Genomic DNA, 12,640 nt, shown 5'->3' on the forward strand with positions numbered 1-12,640 from the left:
CTAACAGTGTAATTCTCTGTGACCTTTGCCCCCCTCCAGGCCTTTCCTCCACACCCAGGACATGTACTTTGTCTTCGTCCAGCTGCTGTCCAGCGGCTCTGCCTGGTTCGCAATCATCATCATCATAATCACCTGCCTTTTCCCTGACATCATCAAGAAGGTGTTCTACAGGCACCTCCAGCCCACCAGCACCCAGAGGTCTCAGGTAGGACACCCAGGGACAGGGGAGGGGGGGAAGGGGTGGGTGGCTTGTTGCTAACCCACAGGACACCCTCACAGCAACGTTGTGGTAACGGACTATACACTGACAGGAAACGCATGACAATTGCACCACAGCGTGGCTTCTCACCTCACAGACAACACAAGAACAACAATTCACTGTGCAACTGACAAAGGCATGCTCAAAACAACGGCGGCATCTCTGTTCCAGCTCTAAACCTACCGTGTCTGTGTGTGTCTGCTAGGTGGGAGAGCTTGACGGTAGATGCCAGATGGTAGGAGCATATTAATCAACATGAACACCATTGTTTTTTGAAAACAGCCTCTTCAAACAGCCTTTTCAACAGTTCTGTTTTTGTGGTCGCAATTTCCTCTTTGCTTAAAAGGTTGACATTGATACGCCCAGTTTTTTCGTTTGTTTATACTTATTGGCCTTACTTATTGGCCTTTTTTGCATCAAATAGTTGTTCAGTCAGCAATTCTAACATCCCCACTCTGTAATGGAGAAAGTTGACTGTTAAAGTGCTGCTCAGCGGTTCTTAGAAGATAAAATAGAATTTCTTCCTTTCTCAGGCTGGTGTGTGTGTGTGTGTGTGTGTGTGTGTGTGTGCGCGTGTGTGTGTGCGTGTGCGCACGCGCACATGTGTATGTTTGAGTGTGTTATAATCAGCCTCTGTTTGTGTCTTACTACTGTGTCTACCATGTATGTGTCTTCTTCCCTCCTAACTGACCGTCTGTGTGTTCCGCCCTTCCCTCCTCCCTCTGCTCTGTAGATGTACTCCAACCGAGTCGCTATAAGTGATGACTTCATCGCTCTGCAGCCTCTCTCCAGAGCCAAGAATCAGCTGGGCAAAATTAGGTAGAGTAGGAGGGCCGTGCTGCCTAATAAGTCTTGTCTGCATGCAGAGGACAAACTAACTAACCAGCATTCTAGGGAAAAGAGGAAAAGGGAATGGGGGTAAAAAAAGGAGAGGAAAGAAAAAGTCTAAGGCACTTTGTTATGCACCCCTGCATGTTGGCCCTAGGAAAGCCTCTATCAACTGCATGCCACTTCAGGTTAGCATAGAAGTCCCAGTGCTCTCTGCATTGGGCAGAGCAGCCCCTCACTGCAGCATGGTGCAGCAGCCATAATATAAAGCTCCAGCCATAACGGCACGTGGAGCACAGCTTGAGTCTGTTTAATGTATGCTGCTAATTAGTAACTCTGAGGCCCAAAATTATAGTTAGCAAAAGCTTCAAAGCTGCTAGCTGGTGAATGCTATTTCCATAGGAGTTTATTCATTGTATCTCAAGATCATAGTCTGGACAGCATGCTCTTAAACAGTAGCATTACTTTCTTAAGATATGCACAATGAGCAGAGAAAATGAAGACCACTCCATTCAAAAGCAAGTGATCAATTTCCTAATTGGATTGACTTGTTTACAGAATAATTGCTAAGCCAAATTATACATGAATTCCTCAGTCATCCAGTTACAGTTGATCACTTTACATAATTGAGAGTGCACTGAAATTACTTAACTGGCTCATTGGTTCTTTGGAACATCTTTGTGCCCATTCTCCTAGTTAAAATGTTAGTGTACACTAATTGTTTTGGACACAAATTGATAAGTGGCTGCTATGCGGCTATCCTATATTACCTCCTATGGATGTGGGAGTAGTTTTTGTGCTCATTCATCTTGTTCTCTCCTGTTTCCTTCTGTCCGGGAGACCTAATGGGTTGTTTTGTGCTTCTAGATGGAAGAGGATAAGAGTTCAGTCAGCTCAGAATATGACTCTGCTGAAAGCTGGAGCCGAGGGGAGGACAATTGGCAACAGCTAGCTGCTTCTCCTCCCCCCGCCCAAGGCCCAGCCCTATGCTCCCCTAGGTAGTAGTCCTACTCCTTCCCTGGCCCAGCCAGGCCAGGCCTTTCAGTGTGTGTGGGTCCTCCCCTGGACTGCCATCGTCCACCCATCCCCATATAGCCCTGTCCCGCCCTCCGTCCTGTCCCGCCACATTGACCAGAGCCATCCCCCCTAGAGACTTTAGCTGGGATCCTATCAGGGCCTGATCACCCTGGGTGGTGGGAGAGTGCTGGCACGTTTGTTTAACTGTCCTCTCGATGTTGTCACCCTTCGTTCTCATGTCTGTCTGGATACTACAGCATTCTGCCCTACGTGATAACAAAACCCAACCTCACTTAATCATGATTTGTGTCATTGTTCACCTTTCTGTCTGTGTATGTAAGCAATAATGTGTATGCATGTTTTATTAGTCTAAATGCCTTTACACCAGCAAAAGACTGAAGCTCATTGTATCAAACAAACCATATTTTTCTACATATTTTTCATTTCAATATATGATAACCCTACCAGCATATGGCAAATTGATTGTGCTGTAATTTTTCTTTGGCTTGGTCTTTAGATTAAATGCCTTTTTGTAAGCCATTTTTTCTTTTTGGTGTTCCCCATCATTTAACTTCATATACCTCATCCCTGACTTCATTTAATCAAATCAATGGCAAGGTTACTATTTCACCTCATTAATAACAAATATTATGATTGTTAATAGATCTAATGTATCTCACCTTAGTCGAACTCATATGTATTCCTGATTTGTATTTTTTGGTGGGTTGTAGATGTTCTTGGGTTCTTGATGTTCTTGATGGCTTCTATGTTGTTGATGGGTCTAGCTAGTTGACAATTATGTAGTTCGGTGTGACTGGTGTGAGTTTCCTGTTTGTGCCAACACATGCTATCCAAGGTGTTAATTTACAGGGGTGGTAAATCATGTAGGAAATGATCAGAGGGGGAGGCTGAATTAAAGTAACTGTCCGGTGGAAATGTTACTTTTAAAAGCTCATCTGTTAACTCATACCCAAATAATGTTGTTGACTCGTCCTATACTCGTATTTGTGGCCAAATTTGAGATAAAAAAAAAAAAAATACACTTCAAAAACCCCACCTCTTTACTTGTATCTCAAACAGACTCTTAAAAAAATGCTTGCTATTTCCTCATAGAGGATGATGACATGTTTTTGGCCAAGATGTCTCATTGGCTCAGTGGCTGAGCTGGCCAATCAGCGGTTTACTTGTCATGAATATTTGTATTGACCGGTATACGCCCACACCATTCTGTTGTTGGCGTATACCCACACCATTCAAACACAGAAAAGTTGCTTTTGTAACATGCTTAATTCCCATTTTTGGAAGGAAAACTATTTAATTCATATTGTAATTAATTATAAGTCATATTTCATAGACATCTGGAATCACTGGACAGCTACTTTAACTGTCAATCATCACCACCACCTCCAACCATTTTAGAAGGATTCCCTAGCGACAGGTCAAGGTGGAAACATAAAGGATTTTTGTGTAATCAGTCTTACATTTACGTCATTTAGCAGACGCTCTTATCCAGAGCGACTTACAGTTAGTGAATACATATATATATATATATTTTATTTTTTATTTTTTTTCTCATACTGGCCCCCCGTGGGAATCAAACCCACAACCCTGGCATTGCAAACGCCATGCTCTATCAACTGAGCTACATCCCTGCCGGCCATTCCCTCCCCTACCCTGGACGACGCTGGGCCAATTGTGCGCCGCCCATGAGTCTCCCGGTCGCGGCCGGCTGCGACAGAGCCTGGATTCGAACCAGGATCTCTAGTGGCACAGCTAGCACTGCGCCACTCAGGAGACTTGTCTTGAACAGTGTTGATGAGAATAATATCACCTGAAAACTTGCTTGCCAGTTTTTCATACAGTATGATTTGGAGGACAGTGTGTAAGGCAGGATACAGTAGAATGATACATTCATGACAGTGTAGCCTAATACCTATTTGGTTCAGTCTTCTTACCACTGTTTCTGCTGTTGTTGCAAATATGCAGTAGTTTCTGAGTGGTGGGGAGAGGGGGGAAATGAGCGTTGTAACCCCAAACCAGTGTCGATAGTTTTGGGTTGTGTTCAGGGCTGCCTCTGCAGCAGTGCTCTCCTGAGTGCTTACTCAGGAAAATGAAGAATTGCCTGTAAGCAATCAGAGCCGTCGATGAATCGACTTTCCTTCACTTAATGCTATGCATTTTATATTCGCAAAATTCTTTGCCTTCGCCATTCATTTGCAGCCGTAGATTGTCTTTGTTTGCGAGTGAATTGCCATTTATATATCGTTATGTGGAACTGAGCTGACTGATTTTAAGCACATGTTAGACTGACATGGCAACTGCCTGTAACTACTGTGTGATTTGATTACATGGCTTGGCCAGGCCAGGCCAGGGACAAGGACAGACTTGCCTTGGCAAATATTGCATCATTTATCACTTTTGAAAAATTATTGATATGAGTCTTTATTTGATTGATTTTCATCTCCCCAGCTTTGCCGTGTACATTTGTGTCTGACACCTTGTACATCATTACCCACCCCTTGCTGTTGTGAAGAGCTCAGAATCCCCAACACCCCCTCCTTGCTCCCTGGACAGTCACTGTGCTGTTTCCTTGTGGATAGTGGGGTGACCTGTGTGTGCTGATTGTAATATTCTCTTGTGCTCTGCCACCCTTCCGTCTCTCTGTTTCTCTCCTCTCTCTCTGCAGCTTATTGAGACCAACTACCAGGGCATCAGCTGCGTGGACTCGATGTGCTGCTACTCGGAGGGGGAGAACGGGTGCACCCGGCTGGGCCGGATGGTGGAGCAAGTGATGGGCCGCTGCGACCCTGCCCGCGCCAACAGGTGTGACCCCATGCTCTGTGGCCTCGGCTGCTGCAGGCACTTCTCCTACAAGCTGGAGTAGGACGAGCCCACTACTCCCCAGGAGTAACCAAATAGAGAGAGGTCCTAGCCTAGTAGAGCGAGAGAGAGAGAGAGAGGTAGACTAGACTACGGTCTTACTGGTAGGACAGGCACCCCAGTGACAGCCAAAGGTTTGTAGGGAGGGAGACTAGTATCAGGATCGTAGATCCTGAATCTTAAATGGCCTTTAATGGAGACGTTTATCTTGTATGCTATGATCAGCTTCATGGGGTCCTTATAGTCTATTTTTCTTCTATATTCAGTGGGACAACATGCTCACCAATGTAGCCATGTGTCTATGTAATCCGATCTGTCCTTCCAAGTCTGTACTCTTTTGCATTTATTTTTAAGTCTTCTTTCACCCGTGGGCTTTTTGTAACCTGTCTTTGTGGCTGATCAACCTTGTCTTCTTCTGAAGTTTTGTGCTTCTTTTAACTTTTCCAAAGCCTGCCGCGTCAGTGTGTTGCACAGTGAAGGCTAAGCCCAGGTTCAGAGTCCAAGTCTCTATTGATCTATGACAATGTATTTATGCTGAAAGATCTTTTCAAGAGAATGCTACCCGAGGTATATTTATTTAATAATTATTAAAGATGTAGCATTCTTGTTCTGCATTTTACTTGTACTCCTGGTCTTGGACTTGCCAAAGTCTGTTATACTGTATGTGTTTATCTATGGAGAATGAACGCATGATGAAAGTGTGATGCTTTCTCAGACCCTCCCTTGTCTGCCCAAACATTGTACTCCACACCCTCACTGTCCCAAAACTGTGAGGTGAGGTGAGCACTGGGAAAGAAAATGATCAAAGTTAGACTGAGACTTGTTCCGGCCTTAATGCTAAGATACTGCCACTGCAAAGGGGCAGAGAGAGACCCTGCCATGGGAGGTATACATCAGCCCTACTTTACCTTACCCTGTACTGTTACTGAGTGATGATGCTTGTGTTTTGACATGCTGCAGTGTTTTGACATGCTGCAGTGTTTTGACATGCTGCAGTGTTTGGTGTCTGTGTGCCACAGCTGAAACACTGGGATTACACTCCCTGACAGAGAGATACTGGAACACTGTAGTCTCAAAAGGAGAATAGGAGAGTGTTTTTGCTATTTATTCTATACAGTGAAGTACTTGAAGCCTTATAGGTGCTTTTGAGAGGAGGAGAACTCTGTCTTGTTGCATGGGACTGCCTTTGGTATTTTGTATGCTGAGTAACCAGACGTCGTTGTGTGTTAATGTATGTCCCCTGACCTTTTCTATAACGTTACTCCTCCTCTTGCTTTGCTGCACTTTGTCTGCACTCGTCGTTGCCGCTCTGTGTCTAAAATCTAGATAATATTCAACTTCCCCCATCTAAGTTATTCATATGCAGCTGTTATATCACCTTGACGTCACTATTCAATCTAATATTCTGCTGCTTGCCTTGTTCTCTGTTCTGTTAGATGGCCATAGACAATGGACTAATAGCTTGATATCAAGTGGGAGTGCCACTAGACTAGACAATTCACACCAACATTTTTGAAGTTACACAGCACCATGTACATTCAAGATCTTAAAACGGTTGTCTTTGTCTGAAAGACGTAATCCACATGGCACATATAGGGTATTGTTGATACTTTTGATCCAAAGATAAAATAATGGGTATAGTTTTATGATGAACGAGATTATGAGATTCTACAGGAGTCTGAATATGGTTGAGAAGTGGTGAGTCTCTACTATGTTCCCTGGTGACGGTGTTGGCTTATACAGGCTATGAAAGATGGGGGGCCTTGGGCCTTTCCTGAAGGTAAGAGTTGAGCCCTCTTTTCAAGGGCTCTTAGATATTAGATAAATATTATAATGTTTTTTTACTATAGATATGCATATACATATATGTATACATACATACATACATACATACATACATACATACAGCTCTGGAAAAAAATAAGAGACCACTGCAAAATTGTCAGTTTCTCTGGTTTTACTATTTATAGGTATGTGTTTGGGTAAAAATAACATTTTTGTTTTATTGTATAAACTACTGACAACATTTCTCCCAAATTCCAAATAAAAATATTGTCATTTAGAGCATTTATTTGCAGAAAATGACAACTGGTCAAAATAACAAAAAATATGCAGTCTTGTCAGACCTCGAATAATGCAAAGAAAATAAGTTAATGTTCATTTTTAAACAACACAATACTAATGTTTTAACTTAGGAAGAGTTCAGAAATCAATATTTGGTGGAATAACCCTGATTTTCAATCACAGCTTTCATGCGTCTTGGCATGCTCTCCACCAGTCTTCCACATTGATGTTGGGTGACTTTATGCCACTCCTGGCGCAAAAATTCAAGCAGCTCGGCTTTGTTTGATGGCTTGTGACCATCCATCTTCCTCTTGATCACATTCCAGAAGTTTTCAATGGGGTTCAGGTCTGGAGATTGGGCTGGCCATAACAGGGTCTTGATCTGGTGGTCCTCCATCCACACCTTGATTGACCTGGCTGTGTGGCATGGCGCATTGTCCTGCTGGAAAAACCAATCCTTAGAGTTGGGGAACAATGTCAGAGCAAAAGGAAGCAAGTTTTCTTCCAGGACAACCTTGTACGTGGCTTGATTCATGCGTCCTTCACAAAGAGAAATCTGCCCGGTTCCAGCCTTGCTGAAGCACCCCCAGATCATCACCGATCCTCCACCAAATTTCACAGTGTGTGCGAGACACTGTGGCTTGTAGGCCTCTCCAGGTCTCCGTCTAACCATTAGACGACCAGGTGTTGGGCAAAGCTGAAAATTGGACTCATCAGAGAAGATTACCTTTCTACGGTCCAATCCTTATGGTCTTTTGCAAACCTCAGCCTGGCTCTTCTTTGCTTCTCATTGATGAAGGGCTTTTTTCTAGCTTTGCATGACTTCAGCCCTGCCAATAGGAGCCTGTTTCGAACCGTCCTCGCCGTGCACTTCACCCCAGCTGCCGTTTGCCATTATTTTTGTAGGTCACTTGATGTCATCCTACGGTTGTTGAGTGACATTCGAATGAGTTGGCGGTCATCCCGGTCAGTAGAGAGTCGTTTTCACCCTCTACCGGTCTGTAACTTTGTTTTCCCCAATGTCTGCTGCTTGACCTTGTTCTTATGAACCGCCGTCTTTTAAATTTTAAGGATGGAAGCAACCTGACGCTTACTGTAACCCTCTGCCAGTAAAGCCAGAATTGAACCCTTCTTTTCTTCACTCAAAACTTTCCTTTTCAACTCTTTTGGCATGGTCAATAGTTATTTTTTGATTAATATTACTTTTGAGGTACTATTAGGCCTGTTTTTGCCATCCAGCTGGTCCTATTGCAAGAGGATAGTGATGACCACAGCAGTGGTTTTTATACTTTTCCTCGTTAAATAAGATTTGGTTCAGGTGATCACCTAATCAGTCCCTAATTCAGTAGAATGAGGTGTGCCTGTGTTGGAATTCAACAGACACTGGAATGGAATGGCTGTCATACATGTAGAGATGCTGATTTAAGAAAAATGTGCAGTGGTCTCTTAATTTTTTCCAGAGCTGTACAGTGAGGGAAAAAATAATTTGATCCCCTGCTGATTTTGTACGTTTGCCCAGTGACAAAGAAATTATCCGTCTATAATTTTAATGGTAGGTTTATTTGAACAATGAGAGACAGAATAACAACAACAAAATCCAGAAAAACGCATGTCAAAAATGTTGCATTTTAATGAGGGAAATAAGTATTTGACCCCCTCTCAATCAGAAAGATTTCTGGCTCCCAGGTGTCTTTTATACAGGTAACGAGCTGAGATTAGGAGCACACTCTTAAAGGGAGTGCTCCTAATCTCAGTTTGTTACCTGTATATAAAAGACACCTGTCCACAGAAGCAATCAATCAATCAGATTCCAAACTCTCCACCATGGCCAAGACCAAATAGCTCTCCAAGGATGTCAGGGACAAGATTGTAGACCTACACAAGGCTGGAATGGGCTACAAGACCATCGCCAAGCAGCTTGGTGAGAAGGTGACAACAGTTGGTGCGATTATTCGCAAATGGAAGAAACACAAAAGACCTGTCAATCTCCCTCGGCCTGGGGCTCCATGCAAGATCTCACCTCGTGGAGTTGCAATGATCATGAGAACAGTGAGGAATCAGCCCAGAACTACACGGGAGGATCTTGTCAATGATCTCAAGGCAGCTGGGACCATAGTCACCAAGAAAACAATTGGTAACACACTACGCCGTGAAGGACTGAAATCCTGTAGTGCCCGCAAGGTCCCCCTGCTCAAGAAAGCACATATACAGGCCTGTCTGAAGTTTGCCAATGAACATCTGAATGATTCAGAGGAGAACTGGGTGAAAGTGTTGTGGTCAGATGAGACCAAAATCGAGCTCTTTGGCATCAACTCAACTCGCTGTGTTTGGAGGAGGAGGAATGCTGCCTATGACCCCAAGAACACCATCCCCACCGTCAAACATGGAGGTGGAAACATTATGCTTTGGGGGTGTTTTTCTGCTAAGGGGACAGGACAACTTCACTGCATCAAAGGGACGATGGACGGGGCCATGTACCATCAAATCTTGGGTGAGAACCTCCTTCCCTCAGCCAGGGCATTGAAAATGGGTCGTGGATGGGTATTCCAGCATGACAATGACCCAAAACACACGGCCAAGGCAACAAAGGAGTGGCTCAAGAAGAAGCATATTAAGGTCCTGGAGTGGCCTAGCCAGTCTCCAGACCTTAATCCCATAGAAAATCTGTGGAGGGAGCTGAAGGTTCGAGTTGCCAAACGTCAGCCTCAAAACCTTAATGACTTGGAGAAGATCTGCAAAGAGGAGTGGGACAAAATCCCTCCTGAGATGTGTGCAAACCTGGTGGCCAACTACAAGAAACGTCTGACCTCTGTGATTGCCAACAAGGGTTTTGCCACCAAGTACTAAGTCATGTTTTGCAGAGGAGTCAAATACTTATTTCCCTCATTAAAATGCAAATCAATTTATAACATTTTTGACATGCGTTTTTCTGGATTTTTGTTGTTATTCTGTCTCTCACTGTTCAAATAAACCTACCATTAAAATTATAGACTGATCATGTCTTTGTCAGTGGGCAAACATACAAAATCAGCAGGGGATCAAATACTTTTTTTCCCTCACTGTATGTATATATATATTTAAGATGTCTTAGATATTATACCTATTTTTGTATTAGCAGTTTATATTCAGTCTAAATTAGTTCATATATAGTACAGACAAGAACTGAGCTTCATATTATTCAAATAAAATGTAGTATACCTGGTTATGCATAGAAGGATGTATTATTCATATAATGACATTATGCAGATAGAGAAGGGAGACGTTGACTGTTTGTGTTCAAGTCATCCATGTTAAATCATCCTGTACTAACCCTCACTGTACCCACTTTATTCTCTCTCCTCTTTTTGAGTTTGACTCTGTTTGCTTGTGCTACTCCCCCTGTAGGTTGAAGTGTAGGGCAGGAAATGAGTCAGGAGACAGGGCTGGGAGGCAGTGGAAGATGAGCAGGATGACAGGGCTTCAGTTCCAAGGCAGGGCATCCTCATATCAATACAGATAAGGTCTTCAACCACTCCTATGCCATGACATCCCCTTACTGTACCATGCTATGGCAAGATGGCCATCCCATTCAACAGTAAATGAAGAGTCTTTAGGCAGGTCAGAGACAGATGGATAGAAGCACTCCAGAGGCAGGTTTTCAGCTTAGTCCTCCTCTACCACCGCCACCCCTCACTCCTCTGTCGTTGATGCTTTTAGATCGAGGAGCAACTCGGACCCCTTCTATTCCAACGACCGGAGCATCTTGACGCTCTCACCCATGGAGGCCACTCATTGCTAAGGTAGCAGAGAGCAGTAGTCCCGCCAGGCGCCCTGTCCTGCCCTGCCCCATGGCCACAGAGGGACTACTCACCGCAAGGCCCAGGGCTGACCACCTCAGTGGACAGTCAGACTATATCTCAAGAGAAGAATGTTGAAAGCCAGGAGAGGCTCTGCACCACCATTTTGAGAGAGATGCTGCATTGGCCTCTCTGTTCTGTTCCTGTAAATAATAAAAGGGAATAAGACCAAAGAAGGATTTGGTAGACTTAAGTGAAAAAGAACATGGTCTACTACTTTGCGCCTGTAGGTTAGTGCTGCTGCTGCTGCTTCACCACCTGACTATCTGAAAGGTCTGCCATCTTTCCTGAGGAAATTAGGTGGGCCTTTTTAAAGCCATACCCTCCATTTTTACTACCTGATTTTTCAAGGTATGAAAACGTGAAAGCAGTTAGGTCAGGTCTCAAGTCAGTTGCTTTTTTTGGAAACTGTCCCTGAAATGCCTTTTCTGCACAGATTGTTAGCGTTGCGTTCGTTCCGAAATGTCGACAGGAGAATGTTCCTATAATAGCTTCCAATGAGAGATGGGTCGTTCCACCAATACGGTACCTTTTGAGAAGTGTAACTTGGTCCCCAAAAAATGGTCACCTAATTTTAACATTCTGTCATAAAGAGCACTTCTTCGACTTAATAAAAAAACACATTTTCCACATCTCAAGAGGTTAAATAAAGAAATGACTATAGTAAGTGCCAAATAAAGTATCGGGGGGGGGGGGATTTTTTAAAAATCACTGGTAACATAAAATAAATAATCTTCAGAAATGACTTTGTCAAAGCAACTAAATAAGTAGGGCTTTACAATGATGGTAAAACTTGGAGAAATATTCTGGTTAAGTGGGTTAAAATCATCCTAGAGGATGCAGAGGGACATGTCAAAATGCTGAATATTGGCACTAGCAAGTCTTTATTCAAAATAAAATCTGATTTATTGAATTCTCCATGTGGTCTATATTAAAGGGCACTTCATTTAATATAACAGGCTTTAAAATGCAATATTGGTGCACAATTTCTACTTATATCAAAGGGACACAAAAGGCACTCTTTTCGTGGAACAACCCAGATATGAAATAATAGCTGTCAACTAGCCATAAAATAATACAGCTTGCACATCTAGTTCTGTTTTCAAATCCCGCAAATTGTTTTTGTTTGCTTTTCTCTAATCATTGCCTAACACCATTGATATCATTTGAATCATGTTTTAGTTTTTTTGTTACCCTATGTCTTTTCCCCCTCTGTTACTAACCACTTGTTCATGTTTGTTTGTGTATTTATTTCCATCATATTACTGGTAATAGGGCAGGGGAGATGGCCTCACTGACTGAACTCAACAGCTTTAGCTCTCTCTGTATCCTCTTTAGCTTTTGGGGCCTTTGGCCCACAATAATGGAAATGCCTGAGTTGAGAGGGTCATTGAGACAACCGTTTTAAACTTGCTATCAATGACACAGTGACTTATTATGCACATAAGAATACATATTTATTAGAATATGGCCAAGATACATAATCATGGGATTTTATATGGTTACTATTTGTAGCCGTTACATAGTTCTCAGTAGCTTGAAATGGGAGACACTTTGATATGTCCAAGTAGTCAGTGGAGCGTGATATTTATTTGCATGGTACCAATATTTGTAAGCAAATCTGGCACTACTATTGATCATGGTCAGCATTGGTCACTGGCATATCTGATGAAGTATACTTTGATTGTACTTGTTTGCTATGGTTGTCACGCTCAGTTTTTATATAAATGCAGAATCTAGTTCAGATTGTCACATT

At 43.0% G+C, this 12,640-nt stretch overlaps 1 protein-coding gene across 3 annotated transcripts in view; it reads left to right on the forward strand.

Moving 5' to 3' along the window:
- Positions 1–11,464, forward strand: part of LOC121533374 (phospholipid-transporting ATPase IF) — a 35,496-nt gene extending 24,032 nt beyond the window's left edge. For 2 of the 3 annotated variants that reach the window (XM_041839255.1, XM_041839256.1), the window contains 3 exons: positions 40–205; positions 4,791–4,927; positions 10,745–11,464. In XM_041839255.1, the coding sequence (XP_041695189.1) occupies positions 40–205; positions 4,791–4,927; positions 10,745–10,826 (385 nt within the window). In that variant the 3' untranslated portion in view covers positions 10,827–11,464. Of the gene's footprint in view, positions 1–39; positions 206–992; positions 1,079–4,790; positions 4,928–10,744 lie in introns of all 3 variants that reach the window. The other variant, XM_041839257.1, reaches the window with a different exon arrangement.
- The last annotated feature ends 1,176 nt before the right edge of the window (positions 11,465–12,640 follow it).

Source organism: Coregonus clupeaformis, chromosome 20, assembly GCF_020615455.1.
Source record: "Coregonus clupeaformis isolate EN_2021a chromosome 20, ASM2061545v1, whole genome shotgun sequence".
NCBI classification, from domain to species: domain Eukaryota; kingdom Metazoa; phylum Chordata; class Actinopteri; order Salmoniformes; family Salmonidae; genus Coregonus; species Coregonus clupeaformis.